The sequence below is a fragment of the Balaenoptera ricei genome, chromosome 10 (genome assembly GCF_028023285.1).
Source record: "Balaenoptera ricei isolate mBalRic1 chromosome 10, mBalRic1.hap2, whole genome shotgun sequence".
NCBI lineage: Eukaryota > Metazoa > Chordata > Mammalia > Artiodactyla > Balaenopteridae > Balaenoptera > Balaenoptera ricei.
This window is the reverse complement of record NC_082648.1, coordinates 43,394,468-43,422,383: the sequence shown is the minus strand read 5'-3', so window position 1 is coordinate 43,422,383 and position 27,916 is coordinate 43,394,468. Positions and strand designations below refer to the sequence as shown.

The following is a 27,916-nucleotide window of genomic DNA, read 5'->3' as shown; positions in this document are numbered from 1 at the left end:
AGGGAGGGGGGGGGTGGGAGAAAAAGGAGGGGGGGCCGTGGAAGGGGGGGGAGAGGAGAAAAATATATATATACCTGACCGCCCCCCACACCGCTCCCCCTTCTCGCTTCCCGCCCGTCCCCTCTCCGCCCAGCGCAGCCCGCTGAGTCCCCTTCGGCTCTGCCCAGCCCGGGCTGGGGGCCCGGGGGCGGCGGCGGGTCCAGACCGGCTCCCGGGCCGAGCCGAGCCCAGCCAAGCCGCGCTGGCTTCTTTGTCTGCGGGCGGCGGCTGCCCCGGCCCCGGCCCCCGGCCCCCTGGCTCGAGCTGTGAGATGAATCTCTAATCGGTGGACGCCGGGCACCCGGGGCGAAGGCGGCTCGGGCTCCGGTAAGTAGCGGGGTCCGGGGCGGGGAGGGGTTTGCACGGAGGGGGAGGGGGCCGGGCAGGGGAGGTTTCGGGTTTGGTTAATATGCAATGCCCGTAATTAGCATAATTTATATATTTATGATAAAGAGAAAAAATGCCGCGGGGCTGGGGCTCCAGGATGCTGGGCCGGAGCGGCGGGGAGCTCTGGGAGTGGGATGGCTAGCGGCCGCCTGCTGTGGACCGGAGACCCCGGGGACCGCGCCCTCGCCTGCCTGCGGGCTGGTCCGGACCGAGGAGAGGAGGGGGCAGCCGCCAGGTGGACCCCGTGGGGAGCTTGGACCTGGCCCCTCCCCATTTCTGCTCCTGGAGCCCAGGTCGGGTACGGACCAAGGGGACGTTTTTCCAAGACCCCGTGGCGACCGCGAATGGATTCTCGCCCCACTGGAGGACCCGGACGCCTGGGTTCCCAGCAGTTAAGGTCGACTGAGGCGGCCAGAGCTACCTGTCACAATTCTCTCCAACCACAATGCACCGGGAGGACTGTGGGGCTCGGGGTTGGGGACCTGGGTGCTGCTGGAAGGGTGGCGGAGTGGTGGGAGTGTCACCGTATAGCTGAGCATGAGCACTTCATAAATATTTAGTAACAATATTATTATTAATAAATAGTCATCATAATGGGCCTGAAATGTGCTTCCCTGGGCATTCTCACCTGGCAAGGCCGGGGGAGCCCCAGGGTGCCTTGTAACCTCCACTTTAGCGTTGGGATCCCCTACTCATTTGTCATTGGAAGCCCCAAATCTTCACAGAACAGCCTCCGGTGCGGGCGCTTGGGGGGGAACTAAAACGCGGTCGGGCAGCCTTCGTGGGCAAATGAAAAGAAGCTCTTTGCAGAGAGCTAGAATCTGCTCTTCCATATTCCTTGTTCCAAAAGTAAAAGGCTGGTCTTCAATTGTTCATAGACAATATCCCACCTTCCTTTTCTTGATAATCTAAGGCAGCCACCATTGACCAGCAGGGCCTTCTGAGGAATAATTTTGTATATTCCATTTTGATTGAAGTCCGGGTTGGTTCTCAGCGTGGTATTTCTGTGACCTGGTACTTCTTTGCATATCTGCGGTAGACCTTCATTCATTTGTTCATTAGTGCAACAAAAATATCCACTCTATGCCAGTTCTGAACAATACAGACAGAACTTCCCCTGTCTTGGAGTTTTAATTCCAGTTTGGGGGTGGAGGTGGGGACAGGCAGATCATAAATATGAAAACAAACAAGATAATATAGAGTGATACTGTGTGTGTGTGTGTGTGTGTGTGTGTGAGAGAGAGAGAGAGAGAGAGAGAGAAAGATAGGCTATTCTCTTCTTGGAGGTACTACCTAGCAATTAAGAAATGAGTCAGAAGAAATTTGCTTCTCTAAGGATTCTCTGCATTATGAAGGAATTTGGGACAAGATCATATCCCCCTTCCCTAAGATTTACTCACTATAAAGTCATAGTAATTATCTTACACATTTTTTATAACACTTTACAATTAAAAACATTCTATATGCATGCTTTACTTCAATTTAAAGCAATTACATAGTGTTTGCTGTGTGCCAGGCCCTGTTCTAAGAGCCTTCCATAAATGTTATCGATTTAACAATAGCCAATGGGGTAGGTACTATAATTTAGCCCCATTTCATAGATAAGGAAACTGAGGCTTTGAGGGGTTACCTGAAACAGAAGCAGTACTCAATGTGGGTCTTCTGCCTTTAAACCCCAAGCTCCTTCTGTGTCAAAATGAGGGTCAGTGAGGCCACAGATGGAGTGGGACTTGGGAGGAAATGGACAAATGACGGATGGCTTGGGAATGAGGAGCTGGACCGGCACGTTAGGAAGGGGCGAGTGTGACTGGGGTTCTCCAGAACTTAATACTACTTCTTTGAAATCGTTTTTAAGCAGGCCTAGCATTGGGAATGAGGGCACAAAATTTGAAATAGGCTATGTGTTTTGAGGAGAAGGTAGGAAATATGAGCAGGCTAAATGATATGATCTGATATCATAATTTATGTTTTCAGCTCATATTCGTTAACCTCTGTTGTGTACCAGGAATTATACTAGACTCTGGGATATGATGATAAGTGGATATGCCTTCTTGGTCCTTACAGTCTAGTGGGGGAACATAACTACTTGTTATTTTTCACGTTTCATTTGCCCCCTCCCTTCCCCCTGCCTCGGTGAATCAAGTTTGGGCACAAGGGGATGGGGGCAGAAACTAAATCTAAATGTGTCCTATTAAACTAGTCTTTACTGTTTGACTATATATGTGTAAGATTACAAGTGGTAGGTTGGGAAAGGAGAAATAAGGTTGTTCACTACTTTCCTATCTTTTGCCCTTTCCTTTCCTTCTGGCCCATGTGTGTGCCTAGCCGGTCTACCAATAGCTTGGCAAGTCATTTATCTCTGTCCATGAATCGGTGTGTGGGGAGGGAAGTTAATAAATTAAGTCTGGAGCAGAACTGAGAGCTTCCATTTTCCAGTGTGTCCTGATCCTTGGGGGCCAGAGCAGCCCCCGTCAGCCTTCCTCCCATTTCCTGAATGGAGGCTTAGTGTGGTGTCAGGAGGACAGGAATCTGGAGCAGGATGTGGCCTTGAAGTTTGAATCTGCCACAGACTCTTCTGTGCCCTTGGGCAAGTCACCTGACCTCTCTCAACCTCCATCTTCCTATAGATAAAAATGAGGATCATAGTAAGAATACCATGTTAAGCATCTTACTTACAGATCTCATATCATCATCATAACAACCCCACAAGTCTTGCCCATTTAATCAGCATTTTAAAGATAAGGAAATTAAACTTCGAAGAGGTTAAATCGTTCGCCCAGGATGGCACAGCTATCTCATGACCAAGCTGGGATTTGTTTTAGGTTTTTCTCCTAAGCCTATGCCCTTACCTCTCTTTGATCATCAACATTCTCATCAATAAAAATGGGGATCGTAATAGCTAATTGTTATTTGTGCTTTGTATGATAATTCCAAGATAAGCTCTCTTATTATTTATCCCTGAAAAAACAGAGAAGTAATCCGCCCACCTGCAGACAGTGACACAATTGGTCAAGCTTCACTATGTGTTTGCTCTGTGGTCTCATGGGGCTGGTGTCAAAACTGAACAACAATAGTTAACATTTATTGAACCCTTATACAATTTACTACAATGCCAGCTATCGCCGTTTCAAATATGGTAACTGAGGCATGGAGAGGCTAGGTCCTTGTCCAAGGCCTCACAGCTAAGTAATGGTGAAACTGAGAGGTGAACCTAGGTTCCTAACTGCTATACTAAACTTAAATGAGATAATGTATGTAAATTTTTATAATAGCTACCATCTTCTGAGCACTTACTATGTGCCAGGCATGGATCTAAACTTTTTACATGCATTAATTTATTCAGTCCTCATAATAGCCCTATGAAGTAGGTGTTATTACTCTCATTTTTACAGATGAGGAAACTGAGGCAGAGAGGTTAAATCATCTGACCCGAGTCCAACAGATACTGAATATCAAAGCTGAGGTTGTGAACCCAGAAGTCTGTCTCCAAAGAGTGCTCACTGTAATACTATGTGTAAAGGGGCTGGGTTCCAATAAACTATTTTTTAAATTTATTTTTTAATTGAAGTATAGTTGATTTACAATGTTGTGTTAATTTCTGTTGTACAGCAAAGTGACTCAGTTATACATGCATATACATTCTGTTTTATATTCTTTTCCATTATGGTTTATCCCAGGACCAATAAACTTTTTTTTTTTTTTAATAATTTATTATTTTTATTTATTTATTTATTTTTGCCTGCGTTGGGTCTTCGTTGCTGCGCGCAGGCTTTCTCTAGCTGCAGTGAGCAGGGGCTACTCTTCGTTGCGGTGCACGGGCTCCTCATTGCGGTGGCTTCTCTAGTTGCGGAGCACAGGCTCTAGGCGCGCGGGCTTCAGTAGTTGCGGCTCGTGGGCTTCAGTAGTTGTGGCTCGTGGGCTCTAGAGCGCAGGCTCAGTCGTTGCGGCGCACGGGCTTAGCTGCTCCGCGGCATGTGGGATCTTCCCGGACCAGGGCTCGAACCCATGTCCCCTGCCTTGGCAGGCGGATTCTTAACCACTGCGCCACCAGGGAAGCCCCCAATAAACTATTGATGATGATTATTTTTCAGCAGGTGGGAAGGGAAATCTATGTCCTGGGGCCAGAAATGGAGAAGGGCGGGAGGATAGGCAGAAAATCCATCAGACAATGAAAACCTGAAAGAGGTAGCAACCTGCCTGGAGACTGACGATTTAAGAACAAGGCAGACGATGCTTGCAAGCAGGAGGGGAGGTCGTCTCATGCTTCTTTACACCAGGTACTACATCCGCATGGACCACGGTGGTAGTGATAAGAAGTGGGGGGATTCCGGGCGCACTGGGAGGGAGAGCCAACACGATTTGAAGGAGTTACTATTAGATGTATAGGTAGATGTAAGAGGGAAGGCAAGGATGATGGCAGGGTTTGGGGCCTGAGCATCTGTGGAAGGATGAAGCTGCCATTTGCTGAGATGGGGAAGGCTACAGGCAGATGGAGCAGGTTTGGGGTAGAAATCAGGAGTTTGGTTTTGAACATGTTGAGTAGGAGATGATGTGAGCAATCAGTACGTAGTTGGATATATGAGTCTGAAGTTCCCAGGTGAGGTCTAAGCTGGAGAGTTAGACTTGGTGATTGTCAGACTGGGTGAGACCATCTTGGGAGCATTATCTGGATGATCCAGCTCAGCCCCAGCTACCAATCTATACTAATCTCCTGCTTCCTGTCCTTGTGGCCTTTTTAGATGGCAGCTCTGTAGGAGGTAAGTAGGTGCACAATTTAAATGTAAAAGTGGTGTAGAGATGGAGATGCTGATGTCAACAAACAACCTCGCTGGAGAGGATTATGTCAAAAATTTGAAAGGTAATTTCCCATAACAAATATGACTTTCTTTCCCGTGAATACCAGTAAAACTCATTCCAGCTTAACCAGCCATTCTTTCAATACACGCAGAGTACTCCACCCCCAAAAATGATTATAATGAGAAGGTACTTTACACCTTGAAAACCTCAGACATATTAAGTGTAAAGTGATTAAAAGCACAGAAATGAAAAAAAAAAAAAAAAAAGCACAGAAATGAGTCTGAGTTAAAAGTCTGAATCCCGGGACTGCCCTGGTGGCACAGTGGTTAAGAATCCGCCTGCCAATGCAGGGGACACGGGTTCAAGCCCTGGTCTGGGAAGATCCCACAAGCCGCGGAGCAACTAAGCCCATGTGCCACAACTACTGAGCCTGTGTGCCACAACTACTGAAGCCTGCATGTCACAACTACTGAAGCCTGCGCGCCTAGAGCCCGTGCTCCACAACAGGAGTAGCCACCACAATGAGAAGCCCGCACACCGCAAGGAAGAGGAGCCCCCACTCGCCGCAACTAGAGAAAGCCCGCGCACAGCAATGAAGACCCAACGCAGCCAAAAATAAATTAAAAATTAAAAAAAAAAAAAGAAGAAGGCAAAGGAGGAGGCTCTGGCTGGGCACTGCTTCCTGTCCCAGCTTTAACCATGATCTATGTGTGTACTGTAGTTCTACTGCTGGGGTGATCATAAGAGCCCCTTCTCTTAAAACAGACAGTCGATCATCTCTCTTCACTGCTGTCAGGCTGTGGACACTGCATGGCGTCATGAGCTCAAAGGAGGCCATCCAGATGTGCTATTTACCACAGTCATTGGGGTGAAAACCCTAAAACCCCTAGGGTGAGCCAGCAATTGCACTCCTAGGTATATACCCCAAAATTGAAAACAGGTGTTGCAACAAAAACAAAGATTCATAGATGCCCTATTCACAGTAGCCAAAAGGTAGAAGCAACCCAAACGTCCATCAGCAGATGAATGGATAAACAAAATATGGCATATCTATATGTTGGAATTTTTTTTGACATATGAGTTTAATTATCTACTAGACCATCCAGATGGAAATATGTGTTAAATGGATGGAAACAAGGCTCATAAAATGAGAGAGGCAGGCATTTTTAGACCCATTTTGGTTTAGACATTCACCAGGTTGGACTGTTTTTTAACATTGACAATAAAACATTTTTTTACCACAATAAACAAAACAGTGTATTAAAACTACTTCCAGGATTGTCCAAATTATTTTTTAATCATTATTAACATTTTTCATATTTATTTAAATGTTGTTTCCTTCAGCAAATTTATCCAAAATACTGAATTTTCATTTTAGAACTTGATTTACATTTAGATAATAACAGAGTTCCTAAATTGGCTTTCATCAGGATACCTTTCTCTAAGCTCTAGTGGTTGATACCTTCTCTTTAAAATGTATAAGCATCTTTTTTATTATGTTGTCATTCTCAAACATACTCTGGAGAAAAAATTATGAATGAAACTCTTATGAATTCTTCTTCATTTCTGTTATAGTGTAGCAATTTATTAACTTACACATAGTGATCTATCAAATGGGTGAGGCTCAGTTTCTTGTTCTTTTCAGACATAGTTGACTGCAGCTCACAGAGCATCATCTGCCTACAACTTCTTCACTTCCTTATTAACAGCTGTAACTGGGACAGGTCATTCTTTGAGTGATACATTTTGACTAGTTTTAGCCTCTGAAGAAGGTCTTCTTTCTCCTGAATCTCCACCGATTTTACTTTTTCTTCATTTAATCCTTGTTTGGGAAGAATTCTCATTCACAAAATCATTTTGGAGACCTCTGCGTGACCCAGTATCCAGTGATTTAGATTCACTTGCATCGATATTCTTAAAAGTATTTTTCAAATGTGTACTTTCTTCTACCTCACTATGTGTTTAAAATTTTCTTGAAATTCCAGTTTACTTCTGCTAAAGATGCTGGCTTCTCTGAAAAGATCTGATTTTTTTTAAATTTTATTTATTTATTTATTTTTATACAGCAGGTTCTTATTAGTTATCTATTTTATACATATTAGTGTATACATGTCAATCCCAATCTCCCAATTCATCCCACCACCACCACCACCACCATCCCCTCCCACTTTCCCCCCTTGGTGTCCATACGTTTGTTCTCTACATCTGTGTCTCTATTTCTGCCTTGCAAACCGGTTCATCTGTACCATTTTTCTAGATTCCACATATATGCGTTAATATACGATATTTGTTTTTCTCTTTCTGACTTACTTCACTCTGTATGACAGTCTCTAAGTCCATCCACGTCTCTACAAATGACCCAGTTTCGTTCCTTTTTATGGCTGAGTAATATTCCATTGTATATATGTACCACATCTTCTATATCCATTCATCAGTCGATGGGCATTTAGGTTGCTTCCATGACCTGGCTATTGTAAATAGTGCAGCAATGAACATTGGGGTGTATGTGTCTTTTTGAATTATAGTTTTCTCTGGGTATATGCCCAGTAGTGGGATTGCTGGGTCATATGGTAATTCTACTTTTAGTTTTTTTTTTTTTATATAGTGGAACTGTTTTTTTTTAATTTATTTATTTTATTTTTGGCTGCGTTGGGTCTTTGTTGCTGCGCACGGGCTTTCTCTAGTTGTGACGAGCAGGGGCTACTCTTCTTTGCGGTGTGTGGGCTTCTCATTGTGGTGGCTTCTCTTGTTGCAGAGCACAGGCTCTAGGCGCGCGGGCTTCGGTAGTTGTGGTGCACAGGCTTAGTTGCTCCAAGGCATGTGGGATCTTCCTGGACCAGGGCTCGAACCTGTGTCCCCTGCATTGGCAGGCAGATTCTTAACCACTGTGCCACAAGGGAAGCCGTATTTTTAGTTTTTTAAGGAACCTCCATACTGTTCTCCATAATGGCTGTGTAAATTTACATTCCCACCAACAGTGCAAGAGGGTTCCCTTTTCTCCACACCCTCTCCAGCATTTGTTGTTTGTAGATTTTCTGGTGATGCCCATTCTAACCGGTGTGAGGTGATACCTCATTGTAGTTTCTTTTTTTTTTTTTTTAATTTATTTATTTATTTATTTATGGCTGTGTTGGGTCTTCGTTTCTGTGCGAGGGCTTTCTCTAGTTGTGGCAAGCGGGGGCCACTCTTCATCACGGTGCGCGGGCCTCTCACTATCGTGGCCTCTCTTGTTGCGGAGCACAGGCTCCAGACGCGCAGCCTCAGTAACTGTGGCTCATGGGCCCAGTTGCTCCGCGGCATGTGGGATCTTCCCAGGCCAGGGCTCGAACCCGTGTCCCCTGCATTGGCAGCTCATTGTAGTTTTGATTTGCATTTCTCTAATAATTAGTGATGTTGAGCAGCTTTTCATGTGCCTCTTGGCCATCTGTATGTCTTCTTTGGAGAAATGTCTATTTAGGTCTTCTGCCTATTTTTTGATTGGGTTGTTTGTTTTTTTAATGTTGAGCTGCATGAGCTGTTTATATATTTTGGAGATTAATCCTTTGTCCCTTGATTCGTTTGCAAATATTTTCTCCCATTCTGAGGGTTGTCTTTTCGTCTTGTTTATAGTTTCCTTTGCTGTGCAAAAGCTTTTAAGTTTCATTAGGTCCCATTTGTTTATTTTTGGTTTTGTTTCCATTACTCTAGAAGGTGGGTCAAAATGATTGTTTTTTTCATTCTTGACTTTAAGACACTTTACCGAGCCATTTAATTATGGGAATTAAATGAAGATCTTGTTTTCCTTAATCGTTCTCTAAGTGTTGCACTCACAGATTGTTTTCTTGAACTGTTTGTGTGGGGAGGTGATGGATTGGCACGGACCTGTGGAGCGCTGGGTATAGTCACAGCTGAGTCTGATGGACTTTCCATCTTGGAAATGAAATCTTGGTTTACCTGTGCTTCTGCCTTCCCCAGAGAGTGCGAGAGCCCATACAATGGAATTTTTTCACGGCTCTTTTCTGTGAAAAGAAATGAAGCACTGATACATGCTACATCACAGATGGACCTTGAAAGCATTCTGCAAAGTAAAAGAAGCCAGACACAAAAAGGCCCCATATTGTATGATTCCATTTGTATGAAATATTGGGAATAGGCAAATCCACAGAGACAAAGCAGATTCGTGGTTGCCAGGGGCTGGGGGTTGGCAGGGAAAGGAAGTAACCGCTAATGGGTATGGGATTTCCTTTTGGATGATGAAAATGTTCTGGAACTAAATCGTGGTGATCGTTGCACAACACTGTAAACGTACTGAATTCCATTGAGTCGTACACTTTAAAATGGTTAAAATGGTAAATTTGATGTTATGTGAATTTTACCTCAATTAATAAAATAACAACAACAAAAAAAGGAAAACAAACGAAGCGGACCCAGGGGTAGAAGAGGAAGAGGAAGAGAAAGGTGAGGAATCCAGAACACTTCTCCGAGCTTAGTGTCCTCATCCGTAACATGGTGATCCTAATGCTCCCATCCCCCAGCTGGCATGAGTAAGAATGTGAATTAGTGTTCCATAAAATGCTTAGCACAGTGGACACTCAGAATAGAGGTTAATTTACTCTTTTCTCTATAAGTGTCTAAAACTAGTTGTCCCCTTTATTACCTCTGTTTCTTGTGACTATGGTTTGTGGCTCCAGCAAGACCACCTGTTTCTCACAAGGGCTTGTTTCACTCTGTCTCACTGCATGTGGCAGCTGCTGCACCATCTGAGATGTTGTCCTGCCTCCCATGTTAAAGGCCAGGATGGTTCTTGGACCACTGCCACAGAATCCCCCTGAGTGCTGATTTTGGGGCACCCACCTACTGAATCAGACTCTGGGGATGTTTGGTCTGGGGAAATCGGGGTAGGGGTGTCCTGCATTTTTAATGTGTTCCAGGTGATAATCAGACACATTAGTTTGAGACAACTGTTTTAATTTATTCCTATCTTTACCATCTCTTTCAGGAAGTCCACTCAGACCCCTCCCCTGAGAAATGCTCTGATACCCAGTGTGCTCCTCACTTGTGTCTGGTTCTGAGAGTCTGGGTCAAAGTCACCTTGGGTTCTACTGGGTCTGCTCTTTCCCACTGGACTGGGGAACTCCCAGGGAAAGATGCCTGGCCCCCTCTTTCCTCTTGTCACCCTCGCTCCTCCTGAGTGTAGGTTCTCCTAGGATGCGGTAGGAAGTGAGACGCTTTAGTTTTAAAATCCTTAGAATCCTGTTTCCTTTACTTCTAGACATACCTGGGAGACCTTAGCTTCTCTCTCTTCCTTCCATTCTACTTCTGACTTTTTGAGATGGCATGGAAATTTTATTACTATGTCGCATCAGCCTTTGCTTTTCCCATCCCATCTCACCCTGCAGGATGTGTAGGTGTGGGCCAGCCCCACCCCACCCTGACAAGTGACCATGGATCCTGGAGCCGGGCCAGACTCATCTCTGACTGTCAATGAGCAGGTATCTTCTGGGGCAGGAAGAGGCGGGGGAGTGAGGGTGATGGACCAAGGGGTGTGGGCAAGGAGGAAAACTCCATAGAGCCCCTCGTTGTCTGTTTCTTGCCAGAAACACCCGTCCAGATCGTCACTTTACCCATCCAGATGTAGTTGCCAGCTAGGATTTCTCAGGGGCTGGGTTTGGGGACTTAAGCTGTGACTTTAAAAAGTGAAATTAAAATGTGAAAATATGTATAAGTTAACATGGGGAAAGATTTGGATATCAGGGAATTAATTTTTTTTCTTGCTTATATATCATTTTCTAATTTTTCTTGCAATGACCTTTTATTACTTATGTAATTTTTTTTCATTTGAGAGCGTGGCTTATGGAATCTTAGTTCCCTAACCAGGGATCGAACCCAGGCCCCTGGCAGTGAGATGCCAGGGAATTTCCGACTTATGTAATTTTTAAAAGGAGAAAAAAGATTAACATCTCTTAAAATGTGATGGGAGTAAAGTCCTTCATAGGTCAAGTTTGAGTCAGAAAGGGAACTGCTTGGGGGGTTATTGCACTCATACTCCCCTGATGGGTCACATTGTTGCTTTTTTCCAGCAGTCTCTGGCTGGATCCAGTTTTCAGGCCTAAGGAGCGTGTTGTAGGAGTGGCTTCAGGCCGAGGCGGAGCGCAGGGAAGGCCTGACCCAGAGCTTTTTAACGTACCGGGTGTCCCTGATTCTTGAATGGCCCAGTTGGAAGCATGTCAGTGCTGGAGGTAAAGCGCTGAGTGCTGGCTCTTTGAGCAGGAAAGGAGACCCAGTGTTCCGAGGAGGCCCAGGGGCTGCCTGCATTGCTGGGCATGGGGGCTCCCCTCCAGGTGGGAGCACGCCCACAGCAGATGGCACGCTGGAGCTGCAGGCCCACAGGGTACAAAGCTCCAGTCCAAGAGGGCCAGCGAGAGGCCACGTCTTCAGGATTCCTGACCCTCGCTTCAGGAAGTTGGCTTGGAGGGAAATCTTGGCCCGTACTCCAGAGTTTTGGAAATAAAGGAGCCATGAGCTTAAAAAGTTACTCAGTATCATGGAGCATTCATTTTCCACTCCTCTAATGACTCGAGGGACGTGAAGAGGGACTTGCTTCTTGTCCCAGCTTAAGCTGTGGATATGGTGTTAGGGGCCATCGTAATCACACTCCAATATCCTAGCAGCCAAGAAGACGACCTTGCAAGGCTGTGGGAGAGGCCATTTACCACTCCCTGAACTGAGTCCAAGAGAGGAAGCAAATAGAAATGTCCCCAAGTGGTCTGGCTCTGTGGGACTTTTCCTAGCTTGTGTCAGGCCCTTCTCCCTGTCACCAGGGCCTTCTTTCTCCTAGTACCTCCTTCCCTGGAATCAGGGAGCTGCAGTCTGCTCCAGGCTCTGGAATTCTCACAGAGCACACAGTCCTTGAGACAGGAGGTCTGCATCCTGACATGCTCTCTCCTCTCTCCCTCAGCCATGCCTAGAGCTCCGGTTCCCCAGGGCTGATCTGCCCCTCCCCCCAGCAGTGTCCCCCGTCCTCTGTTTGCAGGTCATCGTGATGTCAGGCCATGAGACCATCCGAGTTCTGGAGGTTGGAGTGGACGCCCAGATCCCTGCTGAGGAGGAGGGCAAAGCGCTGGAAGGTGTGGCCGCCGAGGGCTCCCAGAGCGGAGGCCCCGCCAAAGCCGGCGAAGCTGGGCCAGACAACCCAGACTCCTCCGCAGAGGCAACTGGTATGAGGCTACCTGCGCCCACGTGGCATTGCTCCGCCTGAGTCCCTTCCTGTGTTCCCCCTGGAGAGCCAGCATGAAGCCGGAGGGGGCTAGGTGGCTTTAGGGTCTCACTGTCTTCCCGTCTACTGGACAGCCTCTGGTCACACTCTGTACTGTTGGTCAGCTCCTAGGCCACTCCTCATCCCCGGAACTTTAGTTCTAGTTTCAGTCACTTACAGACCTAAACTGGGATGGGTCAGGGTGAGGGGAATGAATTAACCTCGGAGAGGGCTCCCAGGTCTAAACCAGACCCTCAAGCTCAAGGCAGAGAGGACTAAGCCTTCAGGATCCTGACAGCCCTTCCAAATCAGTACCTTTTGTGGTGGAGCTGGGCGGTGCCAGGAGTTGGGGGTGGGAGGCCGTCATACACACCTTGAACTAAGGATATGTGTGTGAGGGAGGGCCTTGTAGAATCCCAGCTCCTCACTCCCAGCTGGGCTGGCATGAGTCTAGCCTGGTGGGCTTATTTGTGCTCTTATTCTCCAAAGATGACTTCAGGGCATGAGTTTGATTCTCCTGCCTGTGGAATGTATATGGCTGATTGACTCACACTGTCTCCCCTAATGACCCTGCAGTACAGCTGTGAGACAGCCTGGGCTGTTCTAGAAGCTGGGGCTGGTCCTAGGCACTGCTCTCTGGGCACAGGGCACCCTTTCATCGACTTTCCTCATTAACACCTTATAGAATAGACATCTCCTTTTGCAGGAAGCCCCGGGCCTCCCTTGCCAATTCCCCCAGAAAGCCATGATTCATCTCCCCTTGCTTTCTGCTGAACTTCACCCCTTCCCTAGATTGGAGATGTGGTTGGGGGAGAGGGTGTGGGCCAAGAGGAGGAGACAAGAAGAGAGCAAAGAGAACAGGCAACTCTCTAACAAAACCCCTGCCAGATCTCACCTCCCTCGCTCTACTCGCAAATCAGTGTGCAGATCCATTTGGGACCCGGGTTATCTTTTCTCCTTTTGAGTAAAGGAACGACAAGAGACGTGACCATTTTCCCCTAGCCTGGAAATGTTCTGCTTCCTTGTTGAGGCCAGGATGAGCCATCACCTGTTCCCATGGGCCAGTGCCCTGGTGAGCAGGTGGGAAAGACAAGGATTCTCCATCTCGGCCACCCTTTCCATTTCTTTCCAGGTTTATCCACAGTGCCTTAACTTCCTTTTTTTAACCCTTTTATCCATCTTCCGTATCTCATTTCTTCTGGCGCCTTAATTCTGCTCCTTATCCAAAACCTGCTCTCAGGAATTGATCAGAGATCAATTATTTACACCTTAGCATGAGTGTTCATGGTAGTGTGTATCTTCTTCCAGAGGTTTGTATACTTAAGCTTTTCACCAAAGTCTTCTTTATAAAGGAATTTCAGTCATTGTCAAGCAGGGAAGGGAGGTATGTTGATGGTACCTCCTAAGGAGCTGCCAGCTTAAACTGTGGCTTTGATGGAACGTTTCTGTGTATGCAATATTGAGAAGTGTTTCCTCTTAAAACAAAATAAAACTGAGTAATAGGAAACTTTTTCAGGATGAAAAAAGAATCTAGTGATTTGTGTCACTCTAAATTATTACCCAGACCTTGTCACACATACATATTTTTATAGGTGTGGCCCCTGAGGGCAGGCTAAGTAGCATGACACTTACCACCATATTATTTCATATTCCATGTCCTTTATTGACAGATTCACTCATCTGATTCTGGTTTTGGCTATTATCAAACTTTCTGATTTTTTATTGTCATAAACAGTGCTGCTTTGAATGGCCCTTTAATTTTACTTTTCTTTGAGGTGTAGTCCACCCAGATTCCTTTTGAAGAGAAGCCAATTGTTTACATAGGAGGAAGTCATCACCTGGAAAAATACAAAATCTTGCTATCAATGAGAGAAAAAGTAATTGGCTATGAGGTACCACCTATGCCTATTAAGCCAGAAAAATAAATAAACAGTGACGAAACCTAAACTGGGCGGTGCTGTGGAGAAACAGGTACATTGTTGATGGTGCTGCAAATTGGTTCAGTCTTCCTGAAAAGCAGTCTAGCAGGAAGCTACAAAAACCCTCAATGTAGGCAAGCCCTAGGGCCCATGGTCCTACTCTGGAAATATAGCATATCCTAATGAAATGACTATACAGATGGTAAGCTTCCATCACTCGTGTTTATCACATTCCCATTTCCTCACTTTCCTTTTTAGGTTTCATTACACTTTGTCAAGCAAACTATTTTTTAAATTTCCAGAGGTTCAGATTATCCTTATCTTCTCTGATTTTTTTTTTTTTCCGATAGTTAGAAATGTATCTCCCCTTCACAGTGGAGATAAATCTGCCATTTTGTTTTCTTTAGTATTTTATAAGGCTTTTGTGGTCGTTGCTTGTCTCTTTCATTCTTTAAGCAATCTGGATTTTTAAATTATATACTGTAAACAGTCTAGTCCTTACTTAGGTTGGTGCCTTTCCAGATTAAAACACAGGCTGGGAATGCAGGCTTGGAAGGTTATCTAGTTCAGTGGTTCCCACTTTGTCTGTGTGCTGTATCACAAGGGAGCTTAAAAGAAAAAGAGAGAGATAAAAGGTTCCTGGCCTCCACTCCTGGACATTCTGACTCAGTAGGCCTAGACTAGGGCCTGGAAACCTATACCCAGTCAGTATTAAGAAGCCACTGGTGTGATGAATTGGGAGATTGGGATTGACATATATACACTAATATGCATAAAATGGATAACTAATGAGAACCTGCTGTATTAAAAAAAAAATTAAGAAAAAAAAAAGAAACCACTGATCTGGTCGAACACACAACACCTAGATTCTCTTTAATGTCTCACCATATATTAAATAATAACCCCTCTCCGCATTGTTGTGTGGCTTTAAAGAGGTTTCCTGGTAGGGGTCCCAGTACCTAACTAAGCTCCAATGCATGGGAAGTTCCTTTAGAACTTCCTAGAAGCTGCTCACCCACACTTCAGACCTCAGGGAATGGCAAGAAGAAAAGCCGCCTGGCCTGGAGAGCCCCTGTAATCCTGAGTGTGGCCAAGACATGTCACTTCCAAGAATTCACCCTACAGGAGTCCTGCCCCTTCCCCAAGCCAGCACCTGCATCCAAAAAGTAGCCTGAAGGTAGGGTGAACAGTGATCCAGTTGCTGGATGAGCCAGTCAATCCCATTGATTCTAGCTCCTTCTCTCCCTGACACATGTTCCTTTCTACTACTGATTCTGTGATAGGTCCTAGCATCCTACAGAGCCAGGAGATGAGAGACTGATACCCAGCTGTGCCTGGGTCTGCATTTCCTTCATCCACATGTGGGAAGAGGGTGGCCTACCTTCCAGGTCTGGCACAGGGTTCTCCAGCCTCCTATTCTCACTACCCGTAGCTTTTGGGAAGCTGCCTCTGTGGGCCAGGGAAGGCCAGTGATTGGCCTCGGGTGATGCAGAAATACAACGTGGGGCTGAGGGTTGTCACACTCACCCAGGCTCACTCCTTGTCCCTCTTTCTCCCGATGCCACTTGAAGTGAAGTCACTCCCGGGGATGCCGCCGAGCCCTGCCCCTGCCGTTGCCACCTTCAGCCAAGCCCCATGCCAGCCTCAGGCATCGCAGACCCTGACGCCACTGGCTGTACAAGCTGCCCCCCAGGTAAGGGCCACCCCAGGGAGCTGGACAGAGGGCGGTGGGCAGGAGCAAGGCATGGGATAGCCAACATGGGCTGGCCATGGGATCTGGGAACTGCATGAGGCAGGACAGGGAAGGGGCTGTGGCTTGAGGGAGGGAGTCTCCTACTAGGTACCCCTGGCCTCTCCCCTGCCCCAGATCAGGCCCCCTGGGAAAAGTAGATCTGCATTTGCCAGGTAATCTCTTTGGGTCCAGGAAGGATTATAGAGATTACATTAACTCCTTCAAGTCATCTAATGACTAAGTGAGTGAATGCCCTTGTCAGCCCCTCTAGGGGATGCCTAGAAGAGTTAATGGATTTTTGGTCCTCATTTAGAGCCAGGGGCAGCCCCAGCTCAGTGAGAAGCTGTCTCCAGGGGCCTCCAGGCGTGCTGAGCTCCCTGTGACCTTTCACTGCAAGCTCAGTTCTCCAAGGCATCCATCAGGATTGTCCTCCATCAGAACTTCCCGGAGGCCCCTGTGGGTCTTGACCACTTGGTTCCACCAGCCCCTGCCCCCTGCTTCCTGGCCACAAAGCATTGGTCCTGTGGGCGAGGGCCCGGGAAAGGCTTGGGAGGCAGCAGACCGTGGTGGGAGAGGCCTATGACCCTTTCCGGTCCCTGAGCAGGGCTGGGCCCTGTCCCTGATGTGGGCTGCTTCTCTGAAGGCGGGATAGTCCAGTCCAGGTGCCTCCTCGGGCGGGGGGGGGGGGGGGGGGGGGGTTTGGCCTCCAGCTAGGGCTTGTCTCTTCCCCGCCCTCACGTGGCCTTTTCCCACTGCCCTCAGAATGCTTTGTGTGTGCTCAGCTGGGTCTGAGAGACCCAGTGTTTGCGCTGTCAATGTTGATTTTTTATTTTTTCTTTTCTTTCTGAAATCTCGTTTGCTTTTGCAGGTCTTGACTCAGGAAAACTTAGCCACAGTTCTGACAGGAGTTATGGTTCCAGCAGGGGCAGTTACTCAACCTCTTCTTATCCCCATCAGTATTGCAGGTCAAGTGGCTGGTCAGCAGGGGCTGGCCGTGTGGACAATTCCTACAGCAACCGTGGCTGCCCTCCCAGGACTGACCGCTGCTTCTCCCACGGGGGGAATTTTCAAGCCACCTTTAGCCGGTCTCCAAGGTAACGGCAACTCTCCCCAGGACCGCACCAGGCTCCCCACCACCTTACACTACCATCCCTGCACGTGTGCTTGCCATGTCGGACTCCAAACCCGCGGCCCTCCCAGGGCGACAGCCCTGGAGTCTGGATCTGGTGTCCCAGGCCCCCAGCCACAGAGCTGCTGCACCACCTCAGGACTCTAGGCCATGGCACCATGCTGGCCCAGCAGGCCTCTCTTCCTTCAGCCAACTCTCTGAGACTGCCCCTCCCCGCTACGCCAGAACTCACCCCGTGACCAGCCTCCTGAGAAGGACTGCAAGAAGATTCAACTTCTGGTTTTGAATCTACACCTCTCCAGGCCCAAGGGAGGGGGGATGAGAGAAGTTGGCATGTGCCGCCCCCGCAGAGATCAAGTGAATCACAGCTGCCTGTCCCCCCTGCCCCAACCCCTCCTCGTTCTCGTGCCAGATCCCTTGGGATTGGAGCCTCCCTGGGCTACGGCTGGGCGTTTGAGCACCTCTGTCTCTGCCTTGCTCCGTAGCAGCTGCCGTGCTGAATGCCGCTCTCCCGGCACCTGTTCAAGCTGCCCCACCGGCCCAGGCCTCCTCGCCCACCCGGCCCCGACCGCCAGCCCAGCCCCAGACGCTGATCCAGACCCAGCCGCTGCTGCAGACCACACCTGCCATTCTACCGCAGCCCACTGCTGCCACCGCGACTGCCCCCACCCCCAAGCCAGTGGACAGCCCCCCACAGATCACCGTTCAGCCTGCAGGCTTCGCGTTTAGCCCAGGAATCGTAAGCTGCTGCCCTCACCAGGGGCTAAACGGGGATGGACCGAATCTCTGGCCAAGGGTGAACCTGACCCTTCCCTCGGGGGAGGAAGGAGGTGGAGGACCAGCCCCCTGAACACGGCTCTCTTCCAACACTTCGGCAGAGATGGGCTCCTTCTGAGGCCTTCCCCTGCAGCTGCCAGCCCATCCGTCCCAGACAAGAGCAGACAACCTCTGCCAAGAGGGCTGGGCACATCCTCCAGAACCTGAACCACTGGACCAGCCTTGGAGGGTGGGATGATGTCTGGGGATTGCAAACTTGTGAGCCTGTCGCTAAGGTGGAGCTAGAGGCTGTTAGATGTGACACTAGTCACATCAGCCCCTCCAGTCTGGCCTTTCTGCTCTCCCAGGGCTAGCCCGAAAGATCAGCCAGAGTTACTCCTCCATGACTGCGGCCCCACCCTTCCCTGCTCACCCCCTGCAGCCCCTGGCCCTGGACGCTATTCAGCTGGTGGACTTGGGCCTGCAGCCCACACTTCCATCTGCCCAGCATCCATAACCCCCGCCCCAGTACCCTCAGCCCTCTTCCCTCGGCCTTGGGCTCTTTCTCGCCCCATCGCCTCTGAGCAAGGCTCTTCCTCCACCCACAGATCAGTGCTGCTTCCCTCGGGGGACAGACCCAGATCCTGGGCTCCCTCACTACAACGCCGGTCATTGCCAGCGCCGTTCCCAGCGTGCCGGCCATCAGCAGTCAGATCCTCACCAGCGCTCAGGGACAGGCAAGTGGTCAAAGCCAGGCTGAGGGGTGGGGGCTGGTGGAGATGCTGGCCGTGGAGGAGGGGCAGGACTTGGGCTGAGGGTCGTAGGAGCTCAACGAGGGTGACAAGCTGCTGTTCATACCCCTCGTGTGACAGCGCTCTGCTGATGCTGAGGCCAGGCAGGGGCATAGCCGCCATCCAGCCCTGGTGGTCCTCACTCTAGCTGGGGCTTTCCGTTTATGGAGCACTCACTTTGTGACCAGCCTCTGTGCCAGGTGCTTTCTCATACGTTATCCCACTTCTTTTTGAGTACGCACCTACTGGGTGGAGATGTTTATTCCCGTTTTACAGGGGAGAAGGCTGAGGTTCAGAGAAATTAAGCCGCACCGTTAAAATGTGGCAGAGCAGGGATTCACATCCAGATCTGTCTGAATGCACATGCAGACCTGTTCCTGCCCCACCACGGCTCTGGAGAGAGAATAAAGGAAGCGGCCCCTAGAGTGTGAATCCTTCACTTTCTTGTGAGGAAACAGGCCCAGAGGGGTTAAGTGATTTGTCTAAGTCCCTTCCTGCCAATGTGGGGATTTGGGTTGGGGGTGGACCTGGGCGCTGCCCTCACACTTGGGGTCCCTATGTTTCCTCCCAGGTTATTGGAACACTTCCGTGGGTAGTGAACTCGGCTAGCATGGCGGCCCCAGCACCAGCCCAAAGCCTGCAGGTCCAGGCTGTGACCCCCCAGCTGTTGTTGAACGCCCAGGGCCAGGTGATCGCAGCCCTGGCCAGCAGCCCCCTGCCTTCTCCCGTGGCTGTCCGGAAGCCAAGCACTCCTGAGTCCCCCGCTAAGAGTGAGGTACAAGGGCTGGGTTGGGGGATGGGGGCAGGCAGTGCTGTCTGGCATGGGTGGCCTCCCTCCAGACTGTGAGCAGGACGACACTATTTTCTGAAGCCCCTGGGAAAGCAGGGCACCTCCCCAAAGCAGGGGGAAGTTCCAGGGTAGAAGGTCCACATGAGTCCACGCATTCTCTGCCTGGGAAAGCAGCACCACCGTCCCCCGACCCCTTACCTACACACACCGAACATGTGTATATGTGCCCTCAGAGGTCAATAGCACCCTGAGAAAGCCAGACAGGGGTGGTCAAAATAAACTAGGCCTCGGTCAGCTCCAGGGTGAACAAATCGCTAGAAAGGCCCTGGGAGGTTCGTTCTGTACCCTCTCCCTCTTCACCCCTTCATCCCTCCACCCCTCCGCCCTGCACTGTGGCATTGATTATTCATTTATGTGTTCATTCTAGGAGCAGTTTTTGAGTGCCTACTATATTCCAGGTGCTGAAGATGTAGAGATGAATAAGATGCCCTTCCTAACCTTAGGTAGCCCAGCATCAGAGAAAATTATAAGTCAGCGTGACAAAGGCTATGAGAGGGGCAGGATAAGGTGCTTTGGGAACCCAGAGAAGGGAGCTCTCAGCAGACTGGGGAGTTTGACAAGGCTTCGTAGACTAGGACACTGAACTAATCTAAAGGGATGAGTTGGATGAGAGAGTATTCTACCTCCACAGAATTGCAGGAAGTACAGTGTGCCAGAGCAGGGGTTCTCAAACGTGAGTGTGCCGCAGAACCACCTGGAGGGCTTGCTGGGATGCAGATTCCCGGGCCCCACCCCAGAGCCTCTGATTTAGTAGGTGTGGAGTGGCGTCCAAGAATTCACATCTCTAACAAGTTAGTGGTATGTAGCTTCCCAGCTTCATTGAATAACCTCTTAGCCTCATCTATAAAATGGAGGTGATAAGAGTACCAACTTCAGAAGGTTATGAATGTTAAAGGATAGATTACACATAAGGCAGTTTATACTCTGGTACACAGAGAGCACTTGAAAAATGGTGCTTTTATTGTTATCACTAATATTAGGTAGTAGGGAGTCGCGGGAGGGTTTTTAGCAGGGAAGTGGCTGATTAGATTTGCATTTTAAAAATTCCCTCTGTTATCCAGGTGGAGCCAAGAATTGGACTGTGGTGAGACTTGAGTCATCGTCCCTGTTAGGAGACAGCTTAAACAATTCTAGCCAGAGACAAGGAGCTCTGAACAAGGCCCTGGGGATGACGAGGGAATGACTTGAAGCTACCAGGAGGTAGAATTCAGGGAACAGGACCCATCCAAAAGAAATCTGCACTTTCAGGAAACTTTAAAAAAAATCATACTAAAAATACTAATTTCATATATTTATAGTTTCTCCTGATTATAAATACGGTACATGTTATTTATAAAAATTCCAACATTATGTGTGATGTCAAAAAGTAAAAATCCCTTCTAACTCTACTTCCAGAGATGACTTCTGTTGACAGTTTGCTTTATATGCCTCAAGATTTTTTTTTTTCCGGGAAATTCATTTGTCTTTTTAAAGGAATTATTCCATAAAAACTGTTTTTCACCTTACTTTTTTTCCTTTCACTTAGCACTGTGACTCAGAGCTCTTTCCATGGCAGCAGTTAAGAGATAAACCTTACTCTTTGTCACGGCTGCACAGTATCTTAATGTAGAGAGGTCCCAGAAGTCATTTGCCAGTTCCCTATTAATGGGTATTTGGGGCCTGGAGGCTCTAGAATCAGGTTTAGATTTCTCTTTTGAGGGCAGAGATTTGAGAGCAGTTATCTCAAGGGCGGACACTTGTTGGGGCTTTGACCAGGTGTGCTGAACCTTTCTGAGCCTCTGACCTGCCCGGGTCACAGGCAGCAACAAGGCCCCGGCTTGGTGGGGCACGTTCTATGCTTATTTTGGAGGTCATTATCATTGGGTGGGTGCTAATGCATAGCTTCTAGTCTTGCTTTTTGATGGGGCACAGGTAAGAGTGTGCTGGGTGAGTGAAGATTCCATGCCCACTTTTTTTTTAAATTTATTTTTTTTATTTATTTATTTTTGGCTGTGTTGGGTCTTCGTTGCTGCGCGTGGGCTTTCTTTAGTTGCAGCGAGCAGGGGCTACTCTTCTTTGCGGTGCGCAGGCTTCTCATTGTGGTGGCTTCTCTTGTTGCGGAGCACAGGCTCTAGGTGCGCGGCTTCAGTAGTTGTGGCACCCGGGCTCAGTAGTTGTGGCTCGCGGGCTCAGTTGCTCCACAGCATGTGTGATCTTCCCGGACCAGGGATCGAACCCGTGTCCCCTGCATTGGCAGCCGGATTCTTAACCACTGCGCCACCAGGGAGGTCCCTCCATGCCCACTTTTGCCCTGCCTCTGGCCCCACCAGAGACTCCACCCCCCTGAAACAGGCAGGCGGGCAGTGGGGTTTGTTGGCTCTTCTCCTCGCAGGTGCAGCCCATCCAGCCCCCGGCAGCCATGCCCCAGCCAGCTGTGGTCATCGCCAGCCCAGCCCCAGCGGCCAAGCCACCTGCCTCTGCTCCCATCCCGATCACCTGCTCAGAGACCCCTACTGTCAGCCAGCTGGTGTCCAGTAAGTGGCTTCTAGAGAAGGTTGTGGAGAAGGGGAGAGGCATTTATTTGGACACGCTGACCTCATTAGATGACGCTCTCCTTAATAAACTTCCTGGAGTCCACAGGGGAAGGGCACAGGCCCATTGCCAGGAACTGGCTTTCTTATTCTCATTCTGTGGAGCTGGATTCTATGCATGAGGATGGTGGAGGCTGCTTAGCCAGCTGTCTGGCTGCCTCTCTGAGAAGCCAAGCCATTGGCTGTCTCCCCTGTGGTCTCTCACCCAGCACTTGAGGAATGTGGATGGCCAACAGGTGTGCTTGGGGCCAGGCTGGGGAGAATGGGGGAGGGTCAACAGTTAGAGCCGGAAGAACTTGAAAATAGGCCTCTACCTCTATGCACATTGGTCCTGGCCCCTTACCCCCAAGTCTTATTTGTCTTGGGGACAGGGGTGATGAGGATCTTAAGGGTACATAGGCCTTTTGTCAAATGTCCTTATCCCTCACTACAGCACCAGGCTAGGCCAATGGGCAAGATAAGCAGCGATGATTGTCTGTCTTACACACACCCCTGCCCCCTTCCTCTGGCCTAGAGCCACATACCCCGAGTCTGGATGAGGACGGGATCAACTTAGAAGAGATCCGGGAGTTTGCCAAGAACTTTAAGATCCGGCGGCTATCCCTGGGCCTCACACAGACCCAGGTGGGTCAGGCTCTGACCGCGACGGAAGGCCCAGCCTACAGCCAGTCAGCCATCTGCCGGTGAGTAAGGCTGCCTTGGACAAGGTCAGGGCACTCACAGGGGCCCAGGTATCTGGCCCTTTTCCATATTCTCCCTGGCCTCTGCCCTCTTCCGGACAAGGAAAGCTGTTCTAAGGGTAGACATGAACACCTAGAGTAGCCAAAGTCTTTCTGGGGGCCCTCTGAAGTTTAGCCCCCAGTCCTGAGCATTTATACTGTCTTTTTTGGGAAAACCAGGATCCTAATCCATTTAGGAATCCTAGAGGGACAGGAGTACAGCTTATGAAATTAGTCACAAAAGTGAGAACTTCAGTTCTGGCTTGGTTCTCAACTATAACCCACTATCACCCCTATCATGCTCCCATCTCCCCCTCTTTTGGGGCATGACTATAAAGTGATGTAGCTGATTTTTCTGTGTGCAGCGTACAGACTGGTTCTGGTGCCGGTATTAAAGGAGGGGTAGGGAATTCCCTGCCAGTCTAGTGGTTAGGACACGGCTAGGGGCCCAGGTTCGATCCCTGCTCGGGGAACTAAGGTCCCGCAAGCCACATTACATGGCCAAAAACAAACAAACAAACAAAAAAAAGAAATAAAGGAAGGATAGCCGAGGGTTTCAAACACGAAAAAACACACGGTTCAGGGATGGCCAAAAGGTTTCATCTGCCTGCCAATTCTATAGATTACACTAGAGTGACTATTAGACTACCGTGCCATGTTGGGAATTCTGTAGTCACATCCGGGCTCAGCCAGAAAGAGTATTCTGACTTAGAGATGCTGCAGTTGGAGGAGGACAGTACTTACGACATCCGTTTGGCATCTCTGGAGGCCTCTCAAGATGACTCCTTAAAGGACCTCACCCATTTGGATATGAAAGTTCTGGAATGGTGCTCACTAAAGCAGTTGCCCTGTTATCATCGCACTACTGAACCGAGGCCATGGGAATGGTCTCCCTGTTATGACCTGGGATACAGGACAGTCTGAGGAGTCTGGGCTTGGCCGAGCCAGGGGGTTTTAGTGGGGGTGGTGAGGGGAACACTGAGCACAGCCCCACCAGCCCCAAGAGGAGCAGCCCCTTGTGGAGAGCGCTCGCGCCCGGTGTGGGGAGTGAGACACTCTCACTGTTCCTTCCTGGGCTTGGGTCACCTGCAGGTTTGAGAAGCTGGACATCACGCCCAAGAGCGCGCAGAAGCTGAAGCCAGTGCTGGAGAAGTGGCTGAATGAAGCCGAACTCCGGAACCAGGAAGGCCAGCAGAACCTGATGGAGTTTGTGGGAGGCGAGCCCTCCAAGAAACGCAAGCGCCGCACCTCCTTTACCCCCCAGGCCATAGAGGCTCTTAATGCCTACTTCGAGAAGAACCCGCTGCCCACAGGCCAGGAGATCACCGAGATTGCTAAGGAGCTCAACTATGACCGGGAGGTCGTGCGGGTCTGGTTCTGCAACCGGCGCCAGACGCTCAAGAACACCAGCAAGCTGAATGTCTTTCAGATCCCTTAGGGCTGAGCCCCCAGCCCTGTGTTCCAGCACTTTGTACCTTCCCTTGGCACCCGGCTGCAGCCACCACCCTGCGGCATCTGTCATCCTGCCACGCGTGGCTGCGTTTGTCCTGGGTCGTGAGACTACACTGTGCGCCTGTGTTTCAGCCCCCTCCCCCTCCCGCCATATCGTCCACATCCTGGGGAGGGCAGTGGGGCCCGCCTGAGACCTCCAGGCTTGGGGATGGTCACGCCAAGGGAGGGGATCTGTGGTGTCACTTGAAGAAGCACTTTGCTAATGTGGTCTTTGAAGGGTGAATTCTGGTTGGGAACCAGAAACTCCCCTCTCTGGGGCAGGGCTGCAGCAGCCTCTGAGGACCACTGGCTATTAGCTCTTGTTTTCGACGGCATTCTCTTTCCACTCTCCCTCCTCCTTTGCTCCTCTGGCAGGTAGGGCGGCTAGTGCAGCGGAAACATAGCCTCACCGCCCCCCCACCCTGCCCCCCGCCCTCTGCCTACAGGTACACTGTCCCCTGAAAGAACCCAACACATACAATTCTGAAAAGGGTGATGTGCTGCTCAGAAGGTCAGACTCCATGTCTGCCTGGACCTCAAGGTCAGAAGGTTTCCACAGCCCTGGGGCCAGAACATGTGATCTCCTCTCCCATCTCTCCCGGGTTCCTTTGGGAGGGTGGAAAATTGCCCTGAAGCAGAACCTTTTCTTTTGTAAATCATGTTGGAAGGAAGCAACAGTGAACTCTAGCTGTCCTGGAGTTGACCTGGGTCTAGAGCAGGTTGGGAACTTAGTCAATAAGGCCATCCTCCCAGATTTTAATCTGATCTCTGTCCATGGCCATCTCCACATCAGAATGGTGTGGTTAAGAGAGCTTGCAGCCTGGAAAATCGCCCGGCCCAGCTAAGCAGGCACTCGGGGGAAAATGAGGAAAGGAATGCTGACTCTCTCTTGTCCTCACACTCACCGCCCCGCCCCCCAGTCCTGGGCCCTTCTCAGAAGCAGCAAGTTAAAGAAGAAGCCAGACAGCAAGGCCCTGGGGAAAAAAAGCCAAGATCCAGAAAGAGCTGATGGCAGCCCTGGAAGGTCTCTTTGTGGAAAGTGACTTAACTCTAATTTTCTTTGGAACTTGAAGTCTTGGATACTGGAGGAGAAATCTAACTTTGTCCAGAGTCTTAGACCACGTGTTTGTGTAAGCAATCCCCCCAGTCCGCTTCTGAGCTAAGAATACCCCTGGAGCAGGCTGGGTTTTGCCTTCAGAGAGGGTAGCTATGGTACATTGGGGATTGGCATCTCATCCGAGCTGTTAAGTGAGTTTCCCAGCCTCACTGTGGCTGGGCCTCCCCTGGAATTCAGTAGGGGATCAGGAGAGCACTGCAAGGTTTGCTGAGATGAGCCCAGACTTGCTGTGTAGACTAGACTTAAAGGGTCACACACAAGTCACAGGGGTCAGCCACCCCCTCCTTTCACAGCTCCTGTCCTTACAGCGCCAGGTCTCTAGGAGCTGCCTCCTTTGCACCTCATACAATAAACCCTGAAGAAGTGACTGCCGGGCGAGGGCACATCACCACCTCTGTCGGACACTGGTGCAGAGCCTAGCCTCGCTTCCTCTGGCATGCTGTGTTTCCTTTCCTGCCTGCAGCTGCTCCCTCCCAGGCCCTACAAAGCCAGTGTGGGCACCCTCTTGGTAGCTCTGCCAGTGAGAGGACAGTTGTGTGTCCAATGGCCCGCTCCCGCCTACCCCACGCCGCTGCATCCTGACCAACCAAACGTGCTCGAGTGTGGTGGAGGATGAGGAAGCAGGTGGGCACCTTGTCTGCCCCAGCCTCCCGGGAGAGACTACGTCTCCAAGGGTAAGGCTCCAAGGGTAAGTTCAGGGTTATCAACCTGTCTCAATGAGATGACGAGCTCACTTGAGAGGGGTGTTGTAAACAAGTTTTCAGTAAGAATGAAGTAGTACCAGAGTTTGTAAAGGATTCAATCACTTATAGTTCAATAAATTAGACAGATATGGGTTTTTACCCTCAAGCCCTTGTGTTCAGATATGCTTTCTTTTTTGGGAGAGACAAGTGGGTCATGGCTGGTGCCCTGGGAGTAGCATATAACCCAGGGCGTGTCCGTGGCAGTGGATATGCAGGAGGACACCATCTGTCCTGTGTCACGGCAGGAAAAAGCTGATGAACTGCTGCTCTAAATTAGGCCTGGCCATGCTTTCTTAGCTCCTCCCGCATCTAAATGTGTCTTCCCAAGGCTGGGCTAGAACTAAAGCATTTTTTTCTCTGCTGGAATGACAGGTTGGTCTTTCAGAGGAACAAGTCCAGGGGCAGAATGTTTGCAGGCTGAATTCCCCAGGCAGGGGGGTACAGGACGCCCCTGAAGTGTGCCCACACCAGAGCTCACCGGCCTGATCTCTGCTCTTGTTCCCCTACCACAGGGCCCCTGGAAAGTAGCGATGGCCCTGAGGTGGGTTTTTTATTTTGTTTATATTTTTGTTTTGAGTAGCATCAGGCTCTGAAGGGAGTTGATATCAATTTTGTTTTGAAAGCACCTTTCTGGTTATCAGCCAGATCTCAGTGGCTCCTTTACCATGGAAAGGCAGGAGAAAGGGCAGAAATGGCTTAACTGTTTGCATGTGTTTTGTTTGTTATTGTTTCAAAGACCAAAACTTTCTATGGTTTAATGAATTGGCTGGGGCCTTTGACCCTGCATGAATCAAGGCATTTTATCCAGGTGGGGTCCAGGGAAAGAATTCAGCCAAATGGGTTAAGGAACCCATTTGACTTTGGAATGAGAGACCCTGACATTTTTGTGTCCTTGGAAATCCAATCACCTTCCTTTGCCTAGATTCCCTTCCTGTCTCCTAGGCCAGGCTCTGATGCTGAGGTTCTGACTGATCCTGGACATGGGACAAAGTCTGCTGAAAGCTGGAGTGAGGGGTGAGGAGGGGAGAATGGGGGAGAAGCACTTGACGTAGTTGTGTGGAATAAACAGTATTTTTTCTTTTGTACTGGTCTGCTTGTTTCTCTTCTACCTCTCAGGGTGATGTGAGGGAGTCAGCGTCAGAGAGCAGGGGAGGAGCTGGCTTTGCCGTCAGAGTCTGTGGCCTGGAAAATCCCATTGCAAGAGGATGCGTATCAGTGCCCTGAACTCCTACTTCCCCGCCCAGGCCCTCCAGCTGGCACTCTCCCCGTGGGGTGCAGGGTCAAGGGGTGCGCCCTTTCTCCTTCTAGACCACTCCCTGATACCTAGGATCCCACAATTCCCTGCCAAGCCCACTTTCTAGCCCCTCTTCCCTGGGTCCTGATAATAGATTGTGCTGTTGGTGTATACACTCCTGGCCCAAGAGGTGACCAAGAGGCAGCTGTTTGTCAGGAAGCCGGGTGGATGGGGCTTGGCTGTGCAGGCTGGATGCCCATACGTATACACAAAGCCCTTTGCAGCGTGAGGTGGGGCTTCGAGGGGGAAGAGAAGGCAGGCTGCAGGCTGGGGGCCAGGATTCCTATTATTCTAGCACAGAACTTCAAGGAGTCTTAGAAGTCCAAATTCAAACCTGGCCTTCCCGGT

At 49.6% G+C, this 27,916-nt stretch overlaps 1 protein-coding gene and 1 pseudogene across 2 annotated transcripts; one reads left to right on the top strand and one right to left on the bottom strand.

The window, feature by feature from the left end:
• Positions 1-43: 43 nt before the first annotated feature.
• POU6F1 (POU class 6 homeobox 1) lies at positions 44-27,326 on the top strand. Of its 2 annotated transcripts, XR_009505369.1 has the most exons (12): positions 44-366; positions 10,602-10,694; positions 12,236-12,419; positions 15,948-16,069; positions 16,977-17,202; positions 17,723-17,976; positions 18,602-18,730; positions 19,356-19,559; positions 22,006-22,147; positions 22,719-22,887; positions 24,016-24,490; positions 24,861-27,326. XR_009505369.1 is itself a non-coding variant. In XM_059935908.1 (11 exons), exons 2-11 carry the CDS (start codon positions 10,647-10,649, stop codon positions 24,359-24,361), a joined length of 1,824 nt encoding a protein of 607 aa, XP_059791891.1. In that variant the 5' UTR covers positions 44-366; positions 10,602-10,646; the 3' UTR covers positions 24,362-27,326. The 2 variants fall into 2 exon arrangements, 1 of the variants encoding a protein (XP_059791891.1); XM_059935908.1 differs by having other exon boundaries at positions 24,016-27,326.
• Positions 6,732-9,710, bottom strand: LOC132373739 (swi5-dependent recombination DNA repair protein 1 homolog; annotated as a pseudogene).
• Positions 27,327-27,916: the final 590 nt, after the last annotated feature.